General features: G+C 37.6%; 1 protein-coding gene across 1 annotated transcript in view; it reads right to left on the bottom strand.

The window, feature by feature from the left end:
- Nucleotides 1-2565: 2565 nt before the first annotated feature.
- Nucleotides 2566-19178, bottom strand: part of LOC144974867 (uncharacterized) — a 44676-nt gene continuing 28063 nt past the window's right edge. The window contains exons 3-5 of the mRNA XM_078918244.1: nt 10498-11111; nt 8968-9022; nt 2566-6763 (exon numbers count right to left, since the gene is read on the bottom strand). Of these exons, the coding sequence (XP_078774370.1) occupies nt 3153-6763; nt 8968-9022; nt 10498-11111 (4280 nt within the window). The 3' untranslated portion in view covers nt 2566-3152. The remainder of the gene's footprint in view (nt 6764-8967; nt 9023-10497; nt 11112-19178) is intronic.

Genomic DNA, 19178 nt, shown 5'->3' with positions numbered 1-19178 from the left:
GACTCCAATTGACTCTGATATTTTTATTGTTTTCTGTTACTTCTCTTTACTTATTATTTATTTATTATTATTTTTATTTTTTTGTAGTACTAGCACTATCGTTAATTGCTATCTGTATGAAATAAAGATTTAGGTACATAAGAGAGAGGGAGAGTAGTTCAGTTCAAGCAGTTGAAGGAAGCTTTAGTATTGCAGTGAACCATTTTGTTCTATTGACCATGATGGTTATTGAGAGGGTTAAGGTCATAGTAGACTAATTTCAGTTCATATTTCATATCATCTTCATTGTGTTTGTAAATAATAAACGCATCCTTATGACTCAATTTTCTGGGCGCATGGTGCACTTAATGGGGATAATTAATAAATTAGTCCAAACCTTAGATTAAATGAATGTTGGAGACCCTGTAAATTCTTTAGTATAAAAGTTCATAGGGTAAAAAAATATCTGATAGAAAGACATACATTCCCGACTGCCTCCACAGAAAAGGACTGCAGATCAAATCTTACCCATTATCCTAACCCCTTGTTTTGTTTGTTTTTAAGGCTTATTGTGCTTGCAACACATTTAGGTCATATCAGTTGGCTGACGTAAGGGGCATAACTCTGGTTTGCTATGAGGTTTTTAAAAAAAGGGATAACCTTTTGACTGGATAAGATACAGAGATTTACAGAGATGGTTTAACGTAAAAAAATAGAAGAATGAATTGCCCTTTCTATGATCTATGAAAATCACATTATTGAATAAAATTATCAAGACTATCAAAAAAATTATAAAAGTTGATATTAAACAAAGTTCCAAATTCTAACACTTTTCAACCATTAAAAAATCGTAACTTGGTAACTTCTGTCTCAATCGGTGAATGGTAAAGTGGAAACGAAAGTAGAGCTCTTCTAGCTATAGTGAAAACAATGTGATACGGATAAAAGAAGAATAATCAACTTGAATCAGTACTGAGAGGGTATACCTAACACAAAAAAATACCAGGCAACCACAGGCGATCCCGCACAATACAACAGTGGATGACAACGCCTTCTATGGCTTAAGAGAAAATTCAAACCATTAATTAGTTCTAGAAGTTACACAGAATTAGTGAGATAGTTTTAGGTCAATTGGACTTATTTAATTTCAGAACTTAAATGGAATTTTTTAACAATTCATGGTCACATCAATGCCTTCCAAAAACAAAAAAAAAGTGTTGCTCTGCATACAGGACAGAAAGTGACATTTAGAATTCGGTTCCTCTTTAATCAAAGACAGCATGTTAAAAAAAAAAAGAAAAAAAAAGAAAAGGGATTAGTTCTGGAAAAGCAAAAAAATAATTCCGAGCAATATCTGTGTCCAGATTGATGGCACATGTAAGTCACACACACACATATATATATATATATATATATATATATATATATATATATATATATATATATATATATATATATAGTACAGACCATGCTGTCATTAGACACGTTTCAGATTCAAGTAAGCTAATTGTCTACTACCGAATTTTTGCTATGTATAAACAACACACCTTAAAGCATGGTAACTCCAGCTTCAGGCATGCTTTGTTACAAGACTGTATCTGATTCTGATTGTTAATTATTGTTATCCATTCCCTTTGAACATAGCAGTGAGTGTGAGAAAGAGATGGAAAGAAGACGAGTGAGGGATAGAGAGAAAGGCAGATGCATACGCACATACACAAACACACTCAGACACACATACACACACTCACAGGCTACATATTGGCACACAAAAAACTAAGAAGGGGAAAGTGTTAAATACAATTGTGCCTAAACACTGTTGCAATTGAAATCAAAGCTCAATTACTGAATTATTTTCACCAAAATAACACGAACATTCTCTGCTATGACAAATTACATATGTTTTTCAAATTGAGTGTTTTTATTCCATTTTTTAACAGATGAATTATAATAAAAATAGAATTAAAGAAGAAAAAAACAAACTAACCAAAACAAAAACACACAAAAAACCCCCACTATAATGACGGCTAATGGTGAAGCAATTTTGCTTGGTGTTTACGGTCATGACTAAACAAAAAAAAAAAAATGAAATAACGATAAAGCATCGCATGGTGTTGTGCGAACAGGACTGAACAAAAAAAAGGAAATGAATGACTTGAAATTTAATTCATGGAAATCTTTGGATTATGTCTACTTAGAACTCAAGCACACTTCGGCACAAAGCACACCTAAGCCTCCTCCTGATGAGCGTGATTATAGACGGCATGGACTGTATTGAAGTGAAGGCACTCAGATGGGTTCAAGAACATACTCAATTGAAGAGATTTACAGGGAAAAAAATTCCCACAGAAAATCATTGCTAACAATTGACTATTTCCCTGATAACAAGAGACCTAAATAAGGAGTCGGGGGGAGGGGGAGAAAAAGCCACATAGGGAGGGAGAGAAGATCTAGGGTTATAAGGAGGGAGACCCTACCAGTAGCCTCACCCCCCCCCCCCAAACCTCCAATAATAGAATGAGATGGATATGAAGCTGTGGCAAAAGGTATTTTTAATGCTTTATCCAAAAAGATAATGATATTAAATTTTGTTTTTGTTTTTTGAAAACCTATGGATGGTTTAATTTTCATTGCTTCGCTGGGTTAAAAATAATGAAAAGCAATCCAGAAATTGGGAATTTCACATCAAAACTGTTGAGAAAGTGTGGACAATATCATATTTGCTCACACTTTTTCAATACTTGTGAGTAGCTTTTCCTGTTTTTCTCATGGTGTCAAACTTTCAGTTTTCTGAACATTTGTCATGCATAATTAAAATAAAAGAAAGAAATGAAAGATTATTTCCAAGATCCTTTGAACAGCTCAATATTGGTCTCCTTGTGTCAAATGTTACAAAAATGATCTTTTATCACAGCTTCGTATCACAAGAAAAGGAGTACTTTCTATGTTGTGCTGGTCCCAATTAATACCTGGATTTAAGCAAGTCCAAGTACAATTTAGAAAAAGAAAAAAAAAATGATAAGTACGGACGATAACGAACGAAATGCTATTTTTCCAAGAGAAATTACACAACTGCATCGTTGAGTCATAGTCATAAAGTTGGGGATTCGATGAAATAAATGAGTTCATGATAAATTGTTACTTAGATAACAAGAATGTAGAGATCATCAACATTATATCAATTTAAATGAGGAAACAAATTGCAGAATTCCACCTTTAGAAAGGTAAGGTTGATGTGACTGAGGTAGTCTGGTGCTACTGGTTTCATTATTTTCGTGAGCTCCAGCACTAGCTGTAGGAGTAACATCACTATTTCCAGTGACAACAGAAGGCACAGACCGCCTGCTGCTAACACCATTCCACATTGATGTTGACTTTGGTGTAGCTGTAGCAGAGCTTATGCCATCACCATCTCTACTGTATTTTTGTGTTACTAATGATGATGATGATGATGATGATGGTAACACTGTCCGTTTCCTTCTTGACAAACCACCATTCCTGGTGTGTGATGTCATGGATGACCTTGAACTCGGGGTGTCTTGAGTAACCTTTGTATTGTGATCCTCACCATCACAACCAATTTCTGATACTTGTGAACATTCACTTTTCTCACTCAATTTAGAGCAATTCCTGAAACGCAACTTCGGTATGGGACTTTCTCTACCACTGTTCCTATTCCTTGACAAATGTTGAAATTTACCCGAATTTCTTTGATCCTGAATTTTTTCCCTCTTGATGACTACTCTGATGGAACTAAAATTGTCTCTGTTTAATTTGGAATTGGCTCCATCTCCCAGACTCTTTGAATTATCGGCAATCTCAGTCTGCCACGTGTTGCCATCAATACTAGATGGTAATGGTGTTGCTATAGTACTGGAAGTTGCTAAAGCAGAAATTGGTGACCTAGACAGACATACAACAGGAGACCTTGGTGACCCCAATGACTCTTCCCTTTTGACCAGACCAGCTGCACTTAGACGTCTGTTCAGGCCAACTTTTTTAACTCTAGCAGTGACCCTCGGACTGCTCTTTCTACGTCGGTTTGATGTGCTATGTTGAGACTGGAGATTGGGGCTTGAATTTGCAAGATTTCCAGAGCTTCTCTTGGCAGCTCTCGACAATCGATGTATTGGCTTTTTATCACCACCACTAATGCACTTTTTAACATCCTCTTTCTTGCATTCATTTATATTAACAACATTCACATCTTTCCCATTTGCTGTGATATCGTCAATACCTTTATCAGTGGTCCTTCCTTCTAAAAATGATTTCAACCAATCTAATCTTCCTTTATTATCACCATCATCACTTTTGTCACCAACAACACATCTCCTTCTTTTAGCTGTGGAACCCTCCGAACTCATATGGCTTTTTTGTGGGGAACTTATGCTGTCAAAATCATTCCCAATTATAGATTTGTCCCCTGAATCTTTGACATTTGTTATTTGTTTTTCTTCTTCTCTCAGACATTTAAAGTGTTCCAAGAAAGATTTCAGAAGATCAGAATTATTTTCAATACTAAGAATCTCCTGAGTATCAATGGTTGGAGGCTTGCATTCTATCACATGAGGCCCAAGTATCTTGGGTCCTTGCCTGAGTCTATTGGATTGTCTACGTTTGATGTTAGTGGATATAGAAGTTGAAGTTGAGGTGGTGGAAGTGGATGGTGGTTCATCTGGAGAAGATTGTCGACTTTTATTGGAGGTTTGGGATGGCGTTTTCTCCCTGAGTAAATCACAGGGCAGGTTGGGAAGATTGATGAAGACTGAACATGAGTCAACTTCATCCTGACCACAGATGTCAATTTTATCCGCTTTAGACTCAATGACAGGTGCTGGTTGTGACATAAACTTATTCCTACTTCTGATGCTATTTTTGCTTTTGCTGCTGGTAATGCCCTCCATTGGAGTCAACTTATCCTTATTACCTCCATCCCTTGCTTTCATTGTGCCTGATTTCAATTTGGCATCAATCTCAGGTGTAGTTTTGGGTTTGGCTATAGAATCAACTGGGCTGAATTTTGGTTTAATATGTTCCAAATCGGCAGTAGCTCTGCCTGCAGTCAAATTAGTGATGTCGGGTAAGGTTTTCCCAACCAAACAACTACCTAACACTGGTCTACTACTCAACATATGTCGTAGGATTGCGTTATTGCTACCCTTTTGTTGATGATGATGTTTTTGTTCCTGTGGGGTATTGAAGCATACATTGTTACTGGACACATCAACATTTTCGGAGTCATTTTTGGACCAATCAGACAAAAGACTGCGGTAGATGGTTTTTCGATTAGATAACAGATCAGCACAGGTTTCCTCCGATATGTAATTGGCAATGCTGAGAATTGATGGTGTAAACATATCAACGATTTTGATACTAACTTCCTGTTTGGTTTTAAGTCCGAGAGCATTTTTAACAGTGGGGGTGGATGGTTTGAATCCATCTGGAAAAACAGATTCCCTATCAGAATCATCAGACAACGTAGGTGAGGAGGAAGTGGAGGAAGGGGAAATAGGTTTCGGTGATGTCCACTGCGATATTTCTGCTAGAGAGAGAAGTTTTAGATCAACTGTGATATTGTTTTGACTTGAGATCCAATATCGGAGGTCTGATTTTGAAATCCGTCTTAAAACAATCTGACATTTCTTCATTTGCCGTAAAAGTCGACGACTGTCCTTGTTTAAACCTGTGTTTGCAGTCTTCATAAACTCCCTGACCTGTACCTTGTTGAATTTGTAAGAGTGGTAGTAGTCATGGTAAAGAAGACGACGACCAGCACCACCAAACATGATGGGATAGACCACATTCCTTGCTCGTAGAGAAAAGTTTGTTGTTTTAGTAGATGTTGTGGGTGAGGTTAGACAGTGACTTTCAATATCGGAGAGAATATGGAGACTGGGGTCGCCTTTGTAATGTCTGATGACAAACTGACCAAGAGGAGAGGTCACATCAACATTGTACAATGACCTGACAACGCTGATTTTTCCATCCTGCCTCTCGTCTTTCTCTTTATTTTCTCCATCAGTTGCATTAGAGGGATGAGATTTCATCCCATCGCTTTTAAAATCCATTAAATCCTTGTCACTCTCCATAGCATCATTTTCATTTTTTCTAGATGGGTCAGATGCTGATGAAGACGTTGACGACGACAAACGAAATAGTCGGTGAGGATGTAATTCTCGTCGATATTCCTCCCTACTTAAATGAGAAATGAGAAGTTTGGGGGTTGGGGGTGTGCAGGGAGTTTTGGGAGTGATTGGTATATCACCCTCCACCCAGTCTAGGCTTTCACATTCCGTGTTTCTTCTTTTTCTAGAAATTCTCTTTTGTTCCTGTAAGGCCGTTTTGATGGGGAGGAGATTGAAGTTGTTCAGGAATGATGCCTTTGACACACTGTTGTTGGGATGTAATGATGATGATAAGGATGACAATTGTTTCTGCGGTGTGCATTCTGATGGAAAGAAAGCATTTGGGATTTGCTTTGGATTGTTTGGTGTGGTGGGAAGAATAATTTCACCGGCATCTTTATCTACCAGTTTTATTTTGACAGCATTGGTGGTGTTGGTGGTAATGGTAGAACCATTCATGGTGGCTGCGCTGGCTGTTGAGCTAGTGGAAGAATTATCAGCAATGATGTCCTTGTTACTGCTGCTGCTGTTACCACTTGTTTCAAAGTCTAGCTTTTGCTTACATTGTTCCTGATGATCGTAGAGACAAGATTTGGAGGGGAAGTCCTCGTGACAGAAATAGCACACAAAGACAGGTATCAGCTTAGTAACAGGTACCACTGGAGACAAAAAGAAAATTTCATTTGATTATCATGAGTGCATGATTTACAACAGTGAAAAAAAAAGTCATTTAAAATGACATAACTACAGGATAGAACTTATCATTTCTCTTAAATTCCCATTTGTAAAACGTCAATGCAAGGAGCAAAAACAGAACATCACATCGCTTCAACTCAACACAGCACAATATCATATTCATATTGGTAATTAATTCATCATCTAGGTGCCTATATAATAATTACATAAACAACAGATTACAATTTCAACTGTACATCACAGCTTAATGTATGTCATCAATACAGAGAGAGATAGATAGATACGAGGGCTCTTTCATAATTAACCGAAAAATGCCTGTAAAATCCGCGTTTTTTACGCTATCAACAAAATGCTTGCACGTGTTCATACCTTGACTTGTCCTTCATTTCTCTACGAAACAGCCAAGTCTGTCGACACACTTCTGCCAACGCCGCACCATGGAATAGATACCCTCTCGGAAGAAATTTCCGTCAAGGTTTTGTAGCCATTTCCGCACATGGTCAACAAGCTCTTCATCGACATCAAAGCGCTTTCCTGCCAGCTCACGTTTCAGTGGCCCAAAGAGGTGATAATCAGATGGTGCAAAGTCTGGACTGTGTGGTGGGTGTGGAAAAATCTCCATTCGATATTGCTCTAGCCAACCTTGCGTCACTCGTGCTGTGTGGGGTGTAGCGTTGTCGTGTTGCAAAATGACCCCGTTGGTCAACTGCCCTGGGCGCTTTCTGCGAATGGCCTCCCTAAGCTTGTCAAGAGTTTGGCAGTACCTTGCAGCATTGATTGTTTCTCCAGGTTGTAAGGTTTCAAACAGAATAACACCACGACTGTCCCAGAAAACAGTTCCCATTATTTTCTTTGCTGACCGCATGACTCTGAATTTCTTCGCAACAGGTGAGGATGGATGTTTCCATGTCATCGAATCTTGCTTTGTTTCTGGGGTGCAATGGTGCAACCAAGTCTCATCACCGGTGACTATGCTGTCAAGAAAAGTCACATCGTACCCTAGAAAGTCTCCGCCGGCGTTGGCAGTATGCCCGTGAACCCTGCGTGAGCTCTTGCTTCTTCTCAAAAGTTCCCTGCAGATGTCCAATCTTTGTTCTTTATGATTGTCTGTCAATTGCTTAGGAACCCATCTTGCGCTGACTTTTCTGTAGCCAAGTTCATCAAATACAATTCTATGGGCAGAAGTTTCCGAAATTTCAAGACTGCTTGTGATTTCATGAAGTTTCAACCTCCTGTCTTGACGAATAAGCTCATCAACTCACTTCACATTGTCTTCTGACGTCGCAGTTATCGAACGCCCTCTCCCTTCCCTGTCTGTCAAGTCGGAATGGCCGGCTTCAAACAAATTACACCAGTGATAGACTTGTGTACGGCTTATAACATGCTCACCATATACACTCTGAAGTTCTTTATGAATTTCGGTAGGATTCAGACTTTTGGCGTTCAAAAAACGTATGACAGCTCTGATTTCCTCCTTTGACCAAGTTTCAAAATGGGCCGCCATCTTTAAAATCGTCTAGAAATTCATTGTGCAAAATGATGCACTTCATAATTTCTGGGAATACCCGTAAGGAAATAAGGAATATCATGTCGTTTACAGAATTAAAAAATCTCCACTGGTTGCTGAGCAATGGGCATTTTTCGGTTATTTCTGGAAGAGCCCTCGGAGGAGAGAGAGAGAGAGAGAGAGAGAGAGAGAGAGAGAGAGAGAGAGAGAGAGAGAGAGAGAGAGAGAGAGAGAGAGAGAGAGAGAGAGAGAGAGAGAGAGAGAGAGAGAGAGAGAGAGAGAGAGAGAGAGAGAGAAATTTGAATGGATTTATGTTATCGCCTTGAGCTTTATTGTATAGAGGATTGGGCGCAACATAAATTTAATTATTATCATTATTATCAAATATAGTCCAGGAGTTTGCTGGAGTTTAACTGCTACTTTAGTAGTAGGGTTTCAATATTCCCAAATATACTTTTGGGTCAGGTGCTCTCTCTCGAGAGACCCTCTACGAGACCTCACTTGATGCAACTAAGACTGTTAATCTCAACCCTGCTGGTAACCTTTTATCAGAGGTCCACCTTTAAAAGTGGACTCAGTGAGGTGACAGGAGATATCCAGCTGACGTGATTCCCTCATTCCCTACTGTAATCCCGGGTGTTTAAAGCAATTTATACACACCTGTCTGCCCTAGTCGTGGAGATCCTGTAGCTCTGATGTGTCCAACATCGTAAACCTGAAACCCAAGTAGAAAAAAGCTATACAAATTGTGGTGTATATAAACTTTTTATTTCAATTTCCCTTCATTCAAATAGAATTTTATTTCTTCAATAAAATCATCAAAATTTTCAAGTAGAGAATGTTAAATAAAACAAATTATATTTGTCGAATTTGATCACAGAATATTTGATATCCTTTCAAAGTTATTCTGTTGTCTGTTACTAGTTTTTTGCAACTGGAGGATAAAAAGGAAGATAATGGGATAGTCAAATAAAGCTGTTTGTTTTTAGAAGTTTTGATGTGCGTAGAACACTTTTTGTTCATTTCAGTGCTGGTAAAAAAGATGATTAATGAGAAAATTTGTAGATCTGAAGTTAAAAGTTCCAAAGGAAAAGCAAGACAAAGAGGACTGGTTCACAATAGGGATAAGAAGATTCCACAGAATATCTATTAATGTGCTTATTTTGACTTTATGTTAAAGTCTCATCCAGGCACAAGCAAAGGATTTCGCTATGAAGGATACACTCAAATGCTTACGAAGTGCCCTATATACAAAACTAATACGAATTGTGCATAACAGAGAGAGATAATTTACAAAGAAAAAAAAATCAACAAAAAATGGAAACATACATTTGACTGCCTTCCTCTCAGCTATGGATCCCTTCGAGGACCAGGAAAAAAAACCCCAATCAATCCAGAACAAGGACAGAGAGCAACATGGAAAGGAAAAAAATGGATAAATAACACGGCAAGAATTGTCTTTCTGCCTACCACAGTCGAGTAAAGACCTAACGTTAAGCAGCAATGACACCTGAGAAAAAGAAAGACAAAGGGAATCGTCCAAAAAGAGAAAGAGGCAGATCCCTAATGTATCTATAAAAGAAAACTGATGAAACCTATATGATATATGATAAATCGTCTTTTAAAACTCTACAGCCTGTGGAGTTAATCTCATTTTCTTTCAGGTTTAATTGAATTATTTGCTACTGAGTGAACAAGATACTGGTCCATTACAAAGTTCTATCTGCCAAATCTATCAAACCTGCCAAATCCATCAAACACAGCCTTCTTATCACTGCTGAATGGATAGCAGGAATCAGAAAAAATCTCGACTGCAATCAAAATACTATTTCAAACTTTGGCTATAACTTTAGTCGGTCACCTAGACTGTGGAAAGAATTCTGCCATAGACAAACCTTCGCCTTTTTTCACTTTGGCAAGAAGTCAAGAAGGTTTATTCCAACTTGTCAAAAATTTTAAACCTGAAATTTCAATCTCAAAAATAACTGTAACTATAAATAGTAGGGTGACTTCAATTACAGTCTGTCTCTGCACAAAAACAATGACACGATTGTCCTTTGAGAATAAATGAGATGATATTATAGTTGCCCTGGTGTGAGATAAGTAAACCTGTTCCTCTGCTAACAGATTGAATTCTTGAATAAAGGAAATATGATTCAAATCCCAAATGTTCACTTCGGTATTGTTTACCTGATTGAGTTCTGAATTAAATTTGTCTTGATTGCCCACCACAAACAGTGACTTGGCAGGGATAGGTGATGCTGACGTTGACTGGAACAGAGAGAAGCTCTTGCTTTGTGAGTCTTTCAGAGGTCGGGACTGGTACTTTGGGAGAACTGGGTTTCTGTTAATCTGGGATGACACAGCTGGTGCCAAACGTTTCTTGGCTGGACGTTTGGAGTATGGTAGAATATTCTTAAAAGTCTGTACCTTTGGTAAAGTGAGCGAAGGGAGCTTCAATGTGGAAAGTTTAAAGTTTGAAGGCAATGGAGTTTTTGAAGGTTTGGTCTTGAACTGTAAAAACTTCTTTGATAGAACTGGAATGGTGAATTTTGAGCTGAGTGCTGAGCTAGGGGGTTTGCTGGAGGCGGAAGGGATGATGGTATGCTTGAGATGGTGCTGATAGCTGAGCTGTGCTTTGATGAGGTCAGACTTTAACAGCTTGCCTTTAAACTGAACCAAGCTTTGGCCACCACCACCACCTATTGAGGTAGAGGACGACAATGATTTGATGTTGGATAAGGTTTTCTGACTTGGAAATGAAGGCTTCTTTTTAGATTTGGAGTGGGAAATGACAACGGGACCTATGAAAGAGATAGAAGGGAAAAAAGTAAATAATAAAATTCCCCAAATTCAACACATGGCAAAATTTTTCTCTAGGGTCTATATAAAAATATTCTTACCTCACATTTGAATCACAGAGCAAGACTTGAAATGATGATTACAATTCTTACTCATATAAGGAGAAAAAAAAATGAACTAAGATGATACACTATACTCATTCCATTCCCCCCCCCCCCCCCCCCCCCCCCCCTAGAAATGTGATGAATGTGAAGTTAAAAACTCGGGTCCTCCAAAGGACATTGTAATGTCTTATCTGCACGGCCATCTCACACTCTAAAGAAAAACTCCTGAACAAAAATAACCCAAAAACCTCATGTATTGGTTGCAGCTTTGTTGTATTGCAATATGTCACTCAGTTTCTTGAATCGAGTCCTGCTGTTGGTGGCACAAAGTTGACTTCTTTAAAAGGGCTCTTAAATCACATTCTCACACCACACTGGAGTGTAAAATAACTACCTGACCTGAAATAGCAGTGTCTTTGTAAAAAAAATTAAAAAATAAACAAAAAGCATAAACAAAACAAATCTTATCTGATCGTACATGATAAGTGTTGCTGTGACTTTGAATACATTTAGTGGATATTTCTCGATTTTAAAACTCAAGCTTCTTTTTGTTTTTAATTTATTTAATCATTTTACTGTTGTTTAAATATGTAAACACTTTAAACCTAAATCTTGACAAATATGATGGAAATAAATACCACACTAAATGCCGTCAGCAGAATGACCAATATCTTCCAGATGTCAAAACCATGGAACAGAAAACGTAAGCCAAACAGCATACGTAATGATGTTTAAAATAACAAAAAAATATATAAGAAGTGAAAATGGAAAGAAGCTGAATCTTCCTGAATTCCGAGATGAAAATAATAAGCGAACATGAAAATGGAAATGAGACTGGGGCGTAGAATAATATAAATTCATTCATTTTCATTTGTGATCAATAAAATTGGATAGTAAATACATTATGTCTTAAATGACAACACAAAGCTCTCTCTTTCTCTCTCTCTCTCTCAGAGAGAGAGATAGAGATAGAGATAGAGAGAGAGAGAGAGAGAGAGAGAGAGAGAGAGAGAGAGAGAGAGATGACTGTATCTTCGCCACAAATGAATCTATTTTAATCCATTTGAATTCTCTCTTTTCTCGCCTTTGAAGAATGCCAATACATGTCTGTTATAAGTGTAAAATTAGGCCAGTGTCGTAGCCATGTTGGCATCGTGGCCTTCAACTTACAGCCTGACACTCCAGACCTGCCAACCAATTAAAAATGGAAGTTGGGACATCGAAGGTGCGAAGACTGGTAAAGAAGCGCGCGGCAGGGTTTGGGTGAAAGGGGGGGGGGGGGGGGGCAGTGATAAAACAGACCTCTCCTTGCTGGACAGTCCAAAAATAGATGTCATTGAATGATAGGAAAAGGCAGTGTTAAAGAGAAGAGAAGAAAATGGCCCATAGCTCATGGAGCACAGAATTTTGAGTTTTTCTTTGCATCAGCATCTGGGCTGGCCGTAGTCAATCTTTTGCATTTACGAAGGAGTTCATCTGATGGTTTGTTCTCCTGCCCTAGTGGGTTGTTCCATGTCTGTGTCAACAAGGCTTCTAGAGTAGTATTTGACATATTTGACCTGAACTCAATACGTGTTTTTTTCCACCTAAAACACACTCTTTCAGAATCCGCATTTGAATGCGGTACGTACACACATAATTCCCAAGGCAAGACTAGCAACTTGTTAGAATTGAAAACATAATTCTTCAGCATATGCCATTGTTTATCACGCCTTGCTTTATTTTCTCTCCCCATCCCTATTCCATTGGACCATGATAAGGAAGCTTGCCAGTTTGTCACAACCCACCCCGCCTCGAGTGAGTCCTGCATGATGGAAGTTATCACTGGCACTCTAAAAAAGAGTAAATGGCTGATTGATTGATTGATTGATTGATTGATTGATTGATTGATTGATTGATTGATTGATTGTATAACTTGAATTTTATTTTTCAATTGTTTTTACCGAAAGAACATTCATTGTAATTTGCTTTGATTTCCATACAAGGAAGACATTTTGAACTACATAAGCTGAATTGACATTTTATAGGGACAGTCTCTACACAATCAATTTGTAGGTGGAGAATAAAACAATTAAGTTAAAACTACAGTGTTAAATGCTGAGTCTGTGACTGACTGGGTCTGTAACAAACTGGGCAGCTCCCCACTATACAGAGCAGGATGTGACCTGTGGTGGTGGCAACAACAGCAATAAAAATAATTTTTAAAAAATAATCATCATAAATATAATAATAATAATAATAATAATAATAATAATAATAATTATAATAATAATGATAATTATAATAATAATAATAATAATAATAATAATAATAATAATAATAATAATAAAACAAAAAACAAAAACAACAACAATAAAAATAATAATAATAATTAATAATAATAATAATAATAATAATAAAATAATAATAATAATATATATAATAATAATATATAATAATAATAATAATAATACCTGCTTCACCTCAGTTTCAGTAGACAGCAAACCAATTTTGTATTCGAATTTCAATTTGGATGTCATTTTTGTGATGTTACTTTATTTCTTTTTTTCTTTTTTAATCTAAAATTGCAGAACCGGGACTGTCCCGACGAAATAGGGGCGGTTAGCAAAACAAGGCAACGATCACCAAAAGGAAGTGAAAAGTGATTTGTTAGTACTCAAGAAAACAAAGGACCTCATGGGTTGAACTATTGAATACGACTCACTATACATTTTCTTTTGGTGATCGTCGTGTAATATTGTGACGTAAACTGCTGTCGCTGTAAGGCTATGCGCTTACGAAGGCTACTACAGTTGCTGCACCACAAATGGCCGCATTATGGTAATTGTGTCTAATTGAGTTACTAACACTTATTGAGCCGAGCGCGCATTTTTTTCTCTCCTGGTTTGTGACTTATCAATAGTTTTTAAGATTTGGGTTGTTTTTTTTTTTTGCTGATTGTTTTGTTTTTGCTTTTAGTGTGTTTTGTATGTTTGTTTTTCTTTCTTTTCCTTTTTTTTTTTTCCAATTTTTTTTCTTCTTTTGCTCTCCTGTAAAATGTGTTGATTTTCCTATATGCGACCCTTTGTCTTAAGACAGCAGATATAATGTAGGATTAGGGTCCGGGTACAATCGAAACCCGACTGGAAAAGGGCTAGCCCCTGTCCTCTTGACAATTTTCAGAAGACTCAGGGAACTAACCACAAAAAAAACAAAAAAAACAAACAAAAAAAAGGCTTGCACCATAATATCCATTGTGACCGTGAGTGGCAGTGGCACGGTGAATCAACATACCATTTAAAAATATGTATGTTTTGATTTTGTAATCTTCTTTAAATAATAATAACAACAACAACAACAACAACAACAACAACAACAACAACAACAACAACAACAACAACAACAATTATTTTTTAAAAACGTACAGAGCTAAATTTGGTATGGTAGATTTTAGACCGATATCGGTAATTAAACTGACCTGAGAGCCGACCGAGCGACTGGTAATAAGTAGGTACCGATTTCGGTTAAAAATGTATTCTAATTATACTTCATTCTCATATCTAAGAAAAGGCTAAGGGGCGGCTATGTGGTCTAGTGGTATAACACTCGCTTTCGGATCGGAAAGTCCTGGGTTCGAGCCTCGCTCTCGGCGCATAGTTGAGTCCTTGGAAAAGACTCTTTACTCACATTCTCTCACCGTACTCAGGTGTAAAATGAGTACCTGGCCGTAAACAGCGTTGTCTTTGTCCGAAAAATTGTAATATCGCCTAATAGGCGTTATGTCCCGTCCTACATGTTAAATGTTGCTGTTGACCAGGGACCCCTTGTAAAGCGCTTTGAGCACATTTAGTGGATATTGCGCTATATAAAAGCTCAATTTAATTAATTTTTAAAACTCAAGAATACAAAAAGCTAAAATTGAATGCAATCTAACAAAATAAAATATTTGTTTGCGAACCACCTCATCAATCAGTTAAATACCACTATTTTACTGACCCGTTTTGTTTTGTTTGTTTGTTTTGTTTTGTTTGTTTGTTTGTTTGTTTTTTGTTTGTTTATTTATTTTTTTAAGTTTTTATTTATTATTACTTTTTAATAGGAACAAAGAAGAATTTGCATTATCTCGATCTACTATTGCACACATCCATTTTGGATTGAGCATGAGCATGCAGACAGTGCGTCGGAAAATGCCCAATGGGCAGCAATTGTCTCTCTACATTCAGTTTTCTTCACCAGCCGGCTAAAAATTTACATAGTTTCGATCCATCCCATTTACCGAATAATATGCGAGATTTATTTATGAAGTACACCGATTCGTCCGTCAACACTTTTCTTCAACAAGTGCATGGTTTATATCCTTGTTTACAAGAACTGTCTTTTTGATATGTATATAAAAACGACGATCATTTTAAAGGTCGTTTCCAGTTTTTCCGTGCTAAATGCGCTTCATCGTGCTTAACAATGCTTCTTCACATGCTTCAGACTATATGGTCACAGGAACTGCCCCGATGCCCAATCCGCAGACCATTGAAGCGAAAGGCCCAAACTAACAAAATATACAATCACTGTTTCGGCAATAATATAGGCAAATCTCGAATGACACGAATCTATTTTTTTTCTTCAAATCCGTCAGAACAAATCGTTAACAATAAAGGAGAAACAAGCAACGTCATTCTTTCTTACGTCATTTCCGCACGTCACATTGTCGCGTCCCTTATCGGCGAGTAAAACCTCCAATCCCGGTAATTTGTCAGATCAGATAAGAGTTATCGTTGAGAAGTTCGGCCAAAAAAAAAAATGTCTCCTGTGACTGAAAAAAACAAAAACAAAAACACGGCTCCGGTTAAACGAGAATCTTTCTTCGTGTACTGAATAAGTTGAGACAAGTCCATCTGAAGCGTTTATTTCATTTTATCGTCATCAGGTATGTAACGAATCGTGGGTACGTCTTCACTTTTTTTCAGATACAGATATTACATCACAATCACCATGCTTTATTACTCAACTTCCGTTTTGTTAGATATACTGATAATATTATGCGCACCATCAGAAACTTTTGGGTGCGCAAACATTCTCAAGAAACTCCAAAAGCTAAGTGAATCTTTATCAGTCTCAGTTTACATTAAAATCTTTGTTTTTCCAATACTGGAGTATGGCTGCTCAGTTTGGGGTCTGCGTGACGCGTTCTCTGGTACCCAGAATTGTTATGGGCTCATTGTTGTAATGGAAATACTCTCAAACCAAATATAGTCGATTACAATGTCAAATCAAGCCCATAATTACGTTCGGTTATCAAGCCTGCTAAAATAAGCACGCAACGTCCACATGAAAACAATTTAGAAAGAAGAAGAAAAAAAGTACAGAAGAATACAATCAGATGTCACAAATGACTACTCATATTTATTTCATTTCTTGTAAACCAGATGCACACAATGAGGATGGTTACTTAATCAAGAAGTACGGGGTATGACTGAAAAGATCAACTCTTTAAAGAGATCCCAGTGGATCAATACAAAATGAAGTACAATACAATCAGGCTAATGGCCGGCATACTTAGCTCACTCCCACCCTCCCATCCAAGGCGTTCCGCTTATGGCGGGGAAAAATGTCTATCAGCTGGTATCAAGCTTCTGGGCAATATGGAGGCTTTTAGAAAAGGAAAGATAGGTTCTAGTTTGAAACTATATATTATGAAAGTGGTGAAAAGAAAAGAAATAGAATGACAAATAGAGAAAAGAACAACAAACACATTCACGAAGAGGTGCCTTTAACTCAAAAGTTAGGAGGCAATATGATCAAAGTGCTGGTTATTTGAAATTAAATTATTGAAATTTCTAATTCTAATTGAGCCGTGAGTGGTGATCTTCCCAGAAAATTATTAAAGTATACACAATAAATTAAGCAAAGCTGATCAGTCTATATAAATTAAGAGGGAGGGGATCCCAATAGCTACAGTAGGTAGAACACTCGCCTAAAGACAAAGGACCCAGTTTGGATTTTAAAAAAAAATCAAACCCCTCTATCCACACTGAAAATTGGCGTCTCTGCCTAATTTGACTCACAGGAATTTCAGACACACTCGGAGGAATTTCAATGCCGAAAGAGGAATTTCCGCACACACAAAAAGGGAATTGGGATGATATTTGGTATTGTGTTTAAATATTGTATAGATCTAAAGAGATAACTTATAAGAATTTTATTATGATATATGTACACATTGCCAAATACAACCCCAAAGTTTCCTTATTTCAAATGAAGTAAAGCTCCAAAACCTAATGGTGGTAGTGAGGATGATGTTTGTGGTGTAGTAGTGTAGTAGTAGTAGTAGTAGTATATAGTAGTAGTAGTAGTTAGTAGTATAGTAGTAGTAGTAGTAGTAGTAGTAGTAGTAGTAGTAGTAGTAGTAGTAGTAGTAGTAGTAGTAGTAGTAGTAGTAGTAGTAGTAGTAGTAGTAGTAGTAGTAGTAGTAGTAGTGATGATGACGATGTGATAATGGCTGTTGTAGTAGTAGTAGTGGTAGTGATAATGATGTGGTGGTGGTGGTTTGCTTTGTTTTTAAGGGTTTTACGGCGCTTGCAACACATTAAGGTCATATCAGCGCCAGTAAAAAGGAAGAAAATGGGATAGTAAAAAGTTCTAGAATTACAATAAAGCATCAAAGACAAGGGAAGACAAAGGGGAATTGGTTCAAATAAGAAACAGGTGTAGATTCCAAAAGCACTCTATCAAAGTACTTAGTTTGAGATCACTAAAAGTCTCATCCAGACACAAGCACAGGTCCCCGCTAAGAGGAACACACTCAAATGTTTTACAAATCATATATAATACAAAGAAAGCATAATACAGTGCATAACAGAGAGATGATTTACAATGAAAAAAATATTATCTCCCAAAACTAACTATACATTCGACTGTTTCCCTCTCAGCCAGGGCATCTGGCCAGGACCAGGACAAAACCAAGTAATCTCATTCCAAGACAAAGACAGAAAGCATGTTGGAAAACAGATATAAGGGGATAGAAGACACAGTATGTACCCCCCTGCCCACTATGGGAGGTCAGGAACCCCACCCAAGGTGGTGGTTGTGGTTGTAGTAGTGGCAGTGGTTGTAGTAGTAGTGATGATGTGGTGTGAGTGGTTGTAGTAGTATTAGTAGTGATGATGCAGTGGTAGTGGTTGTAGTAGTAATGATGATGTGGTGGTGGTGGTTGTAGTAGTAGTGGTAGTGATGATGATGTGGTGGTGGTGATTGTAGTAGGAGTGATAATGATAATGATGTGGTGGTGGTGGTTGAAGTAGTAGTGGCAGTGATGATGTGGTGGTGGTGGTGATTGTAGTAATAGTGGTGGTCGTGATGAAGATGCGGTGGTGGTTGTTGCAGTGTGTGCGTGTGTGTGTGTGTGGTGTGTGTGTTTGAGAGAGAGAGAGAGAGAGAGAGAGAGAGAGAGAGAGAGAGAGAGAGAGAGAGAGAGAGAGAGAGAGAGAGAGAGAGAGAGAGAGAGAGAGAGAGAGAGTGCTGAAAGTGCAAGTAGTGAAAAACAAGGCTTAAGTTTGAGGTCAAAGTATTTGTGATTAGCTATTATTGGCAAGTACAGGAAGGTGAACATGAAAATTAATCCAGTGAGCGCAATTTATTTATTTAACAACAAGATATGAAGTGAATAGAAAAGTGCCAGAAGACAATAGAGAATAAAAATTTTTCGCGGCGGTGGTGGGGTTCGAACCTGCGACCTTATTGGTACGACAACTCCGCCTGGCAGGTGAGAGCGTGGCTCTACCGTGTGAGCTATCCACGAACACAAAAATATTCGTTTCAAACCCAAAGTCATTACTAGATCCCTCTCTCACCCACTTCTTGAGACCGCCGATTCGTTCGTACACCACCATCGCGAATAATTTTGACCAGCAGTTAAGCTTAATAGCCAATATTCTCAACACAAACATATAACATAGAAACGATTGAGACATTGAGTATGCTCCGGTGTAT

This window comes from Berghia stephanieae, chromosome 6, assembly GCF_034508935.2.
Source record: "Berghia stephanieae isolate SIO BIC M18660-M18661 chromosome 6, UCSD_Bste_1.3, whole genome shotgun sequence".
Lineage (NCBI taxonomy): Eukaryota > Metazoa > Mollusca > Gastropoda > Nudibranchia > Aeolidiidae > Berghia > Berghia stephanieae.
The sequence above is the reverse complement of the archived record's forward strand: the minus strand, read 5'-3'. Positions and strand labels throughout refer to the sequence as shown.